Genomic DNA, 4294 nt, shown 5'->3' with positions numbered 1-4294 from the left:
TTCTGGAGATATCAGGAAATGTTCAAATCACAAATGAATTGTTTGGAAGCCCATACCTCATCAAGACAGGTTCCTTAGTTGTAGATTTGGAGAAAATAGTAACTCAAGGTTAAGATGAGATGCAAAAAGATTAGACTTCTGAAAGGCAGGTCAGTTCATGAGAAGGAGTAAAGTAAACTGGTTCACCTTACTTCTACGTAGGGTTCACCTTCCTTCTAACTTCATCTCCTGGGGACAGAATATCAGCAACTGTATTTCCCTTTCTGTTCAGACCAGTGTCCCACAGGAAAACAATGTGCTCAGAGATGGGAGGAACCATGGAAACAGTGCCTAATGAGCAGACAGAGAGCTCTTCAAATATCCCTTCTGCTGTGGTCCCTCAGCATGTGCAACCTTGAGGTGGACATGACATGGTTATTGCCATTGAAGTCTTAATTCTAGGTCAGTGACCAATACTTTGCTCCTTCTTACAGTCCTTTCTGAGAACTGATCTTCTGTTCCATCATTCACCTTCCAAGGAGGATTTTAGACTTAGATAGGGTGACCTTCCTCTCAGAGACCCCATTCAGGTGAGTCTGAGAGTCCGGTAGGTACTTCAAGCAAGATCAGAGAAAATAGAACTTGATAATTTTGACCCGAGGTCAACTGAGAGCTTAATTTTCCTAGCCTGGAGGCCAGAGATGGTCATGTTTGTTGGTAAGGTTAATAATTAATTTGTAATTACTGTATTACATATATTTTCTTTTTCAAAGGAGCAGTATTACAATTAAGTGATGGTAATGGGAGTCTAGTTGGATGAAATTGAGGAAGGAAGGAGAGGCATGAAGTGCCTCAAGTAAAACTGGAACATATTAGAGAAGTTTTGCAGTTAAGGGGAGTAAGAAAATAGAATATTAGATTTAGAGGCTTGTGCAGTGAGCTGAAGACATTTTAAAAAATGTCTTAAAATGTATTTGAGCATGTTCTGTATTTATTAAAAATCCCAGACCCATGGAAGTAAATAGTATATTAATTCTTGAGACATACATTTCACTGTATCATCATTCACTTGGGTATTTGCCTGAAAAAATGGAATTAATATGCAAAAAGGGGATGCTAACAAGCTTCCTTTGTGATTATTTGATATCAGGAGATGGAGAAGCAATGAAGATTTTTCAGAGGTAGAAAAATAATTAGCTGAATCTCATCACCAATGAGAACCACTCATTTAGTAATAGAAAAAAAATGTGCTAAATTTTCCACATATATTGACTAAATTTGTTGACCTCCTTTGAGGATAGATGCCACTGTCTCCATTATGTCAGTGGGAATATGCAACTAATAAGTTGTAGAACTGAGATTCAAATGTCAGCTTTCTGGTTCCAAAATGTTTGTATTTAAAATCATTTAGAAATATCTTATACCATTTAATGTTAAAAAATTTCCCTCTGTTGTTTCATACTGCATATTTTCTATTATAAATATTTTTTTCCCTTTGCTTGTTTTTCTAGTGGGATGGTCAGTCAGTAAGATATTTTGCAATTGTAAACATATGACTCAGTTTTTCCTTGGATACATATTTTTTTAGGACTTTATTAGTTATCTGGGTACCCAGGGGGTATGCATTTCTTGGAATGCTGCCAGAAACACTGAGGCCTTTCTCCTTCTCATAATGTCTCAGGGAACTCCTGATCTTATTAGAACTGATTACTCCCATTATGTCCCCCATTTTTTCCTTTGAATTTTTGGAAATTTTTAGGTTTTTTAAACACAGGACTCAAAACAGTCATATTAATGTTTACATGTCATGGGCGGCTCACCACCCAGCACGTGGGCACTGTTCATGCAATTGTTAGTGTACAGATAATTTGATGCTGACAATTTGCCTTGTGTTATTTCTTTCAAAATTATTGTGACTGGTGGTGAAAATGACTCATGGTAGAAACACAACTCCAGGCCACAAACACCACAGTGTGAATCTGTGCGTGTTCCGTGGGGTGTGGACAGTTCTTGGGGAAGCAGTAACTGTGGTCATACAGTTAAATTGCAAGTTCCAGGGTATTAGCTAGCAGCTGGAAATAAAGGATCCCCGTGCAAAATATCTTGGAACACAATAAAGTACAAAGATCAACAGGTAATGAGCGATTATCTGTGACTGGAGGTTTCAGCAGTTTCAGGACGCCAATGATAGCTCAACTTTACCTGACACCATCTTTTCTTTCTCCTTGCATTTGTTTGTGCCCCTGGACACACTGTTTTCCTGTTGGAATCCATTTAGGTATCTGAACAAGAAGCTTCCTTGGAGTCTTTGCACTGGCTCTTTTCCCAGTAGGGCATGCACTTCCCCAGACTGCCTCCTGCCTCCTGCTTTGCTCTCCTTGAGGTATATGCTGAGATGTCAACTTATCAGATCTTCTTGAACATCTGAAACCCATTCTGATATACTCTGTTTTGTACTAAAATTTTTTTCTGACATAGCACCTGTCATCATCTGATATGGTATATGATTTTTTTTTGTTTGTCTATAAATATTCTTTCTATATCATGGCTGTGAGTTTTTGTCAGTACCCTATACTTTTTGTCTGGAAGATGGTCAGGACTTAACATATATTCCTTAAATACATGAAAGAATTTATGAGACTTTAAAACACATGAACTCTGGAAAAACAGACAGTGGGACAGTAATTACAAACCTTGAAATGTTAGGGGACATTCCTTAAATGATGTCAGATTCATACAAAATTATAATATATGTTTACCCTCAATTGCAAAATATAAATTATACCATTTCACTCTGCTAGCAATGTCTATGTGAAAATTATGTTGTTTTTATCTTTCTAGTCATTAACACCACATGGTGCTAAACAATGATACACGCATTTCAGAATTTCTTCTCCTGGGATTGTCAAAGGAATCAGAACTGCAGCCCCTCATATTTGGCCTTTTCCTCTCCATGTACATGATCACTGTGTTTGGAAACCTGCTCATCATCCTGGCCATCATCTCAGACTCCCACCTCCACACACCCATGTACTTCTTCCTTGCCAATCTGTCCTTTGTAGACATCTGCTTCACCTCCACCACCATCCCCAAGATGCTGCTGAATGTTCAGGTGAAGAGCAAAGTCATTACTTACAAAGGCTGTATCACTCAGATTTACTTTTACACACTCTTTGGAGTTCTGGATGACTTCATCCTATCTGCAATGGCCTATGACCGCTATGTGGCTATCTGCCATCCTTTGCACTACTCGGTCATCATGAACCCCCGGCTCTGTGGACTGCTAATTCTGGTGTCCTGGATCATTGGTGTCTTGAATTCCTTGTTACAAAGTTTAATGATACTGCGACTGTCTTTCTGTACAGTCCTTGAAATCCCTCACTTTTTTTGTGAACTCAATCAGATACTCTTGGGTGCCTGTTCGGAAACCTTTCTTAATAATACAATGATGTATTTTGCTACAGTGCTGCTGGGTGGTGGGCCCCTTGCTGGTATCCTCTACTCTTACACTAAGATTGTTTCCTCCATCCGTGGAATCTCATCAGCTCAGGGGAAGTATAAAGCATTTTCCACCTGTGCATCTCACCTCTCAGTTGTCTCCTTATTTTATTTTACAATCCTAGGAGTTTCTCTTAGCTCTGCTGTTCCCAATAGCTCCCAATCAAGTGCAATAGCCTCGGTGTTGTACACGGTGGTCACACCCATGCTCAACCCCTTCATCTATAGTCTGAGAAATAAGGACATTAAAAGGGCTCTGAGAAGACTGGTGGGGTGATAGCTGCAAAAACCCCTTTTACACTAGATCTGACAAAGTGCCTCCGATTACAGGAACCAGAAATTGTTAGTCTTTGATTTGATTGTGAAGTAGAATCAGTTCTTTCTATTTATTTCCTGTAATTTGCATTTCATTGACCTCAACTTCTCTGTATAATTTAAGTAACTCACTTCATTATGCTTTCTGCTCTGACATACACAATTTTTGCCTTTGTTCATTTTCCTGCCTTTCAGTGGAATATCTGAAACCACAGTTTTTACTTTGGTCTGTCATTCTTTTCCATTTTAATACTTTATGGCTAATATAGACTTTGATGTGTAGAAATAGATAGATACATTGATCTAACACATCTAGATAACAGATGTGTATATAGAGAAGTGTATGTACAAAGAGAGGACTAGAGATAGACATGCCTACCTAATGCATCTAACAGATATGTAACACACATGTGTGTACATATATATATATATACGCACACAAATCTTCTTATTTTAAAGTCAGTAGCCTTATTTGATCTTCTACCTTAATATTCCTTATTAC

At 38.3% G+C, this 4294-nt stretch overlaps 1 protein-coding gene across 1 annotated transcript; it reads left to right on the top strand.

Moving 5' to 3' along the window:
- Positions 1 to 2833: 2833 nt before the first annotated feature.
- LOC119239986 (olfactory receptor-like protein OLF4) lies at positions 2834 to 3754 on the top strand. Its single transcript, XM_037504361.1, has one exon. The coding sequence runs from the start codon at positions 2834 to 2836 to the stop codon at positions 3752 to 3754; it is 921 nt and encodes a 306-aa protein (XP_037360258.1).
- The last annotated feature ends 540 nt before the right edge of the window (positions 3755 to 4294 follow it).

This window comes from Talpa occidentalis, unplaced genomic scaffold (genome assembly GCF_014898055.3).
Source record: "Talpa occidentalis isolate TD23 unplaced genomic scaffold, MPIMG_talOcc4v2.1 talOcc4.12, whole genome shotgun sequence".
In the NCBI taxonomy this organism is placed as follows: Eukaryota; Metazoa; Chordata; class Mammalia; order Eulipotyphla; family Talpidae; genus Talpa; species Talpa occidentalis.
This window is presented reverse-complemented; position numbering and strand designations above follow the sequence as displayed.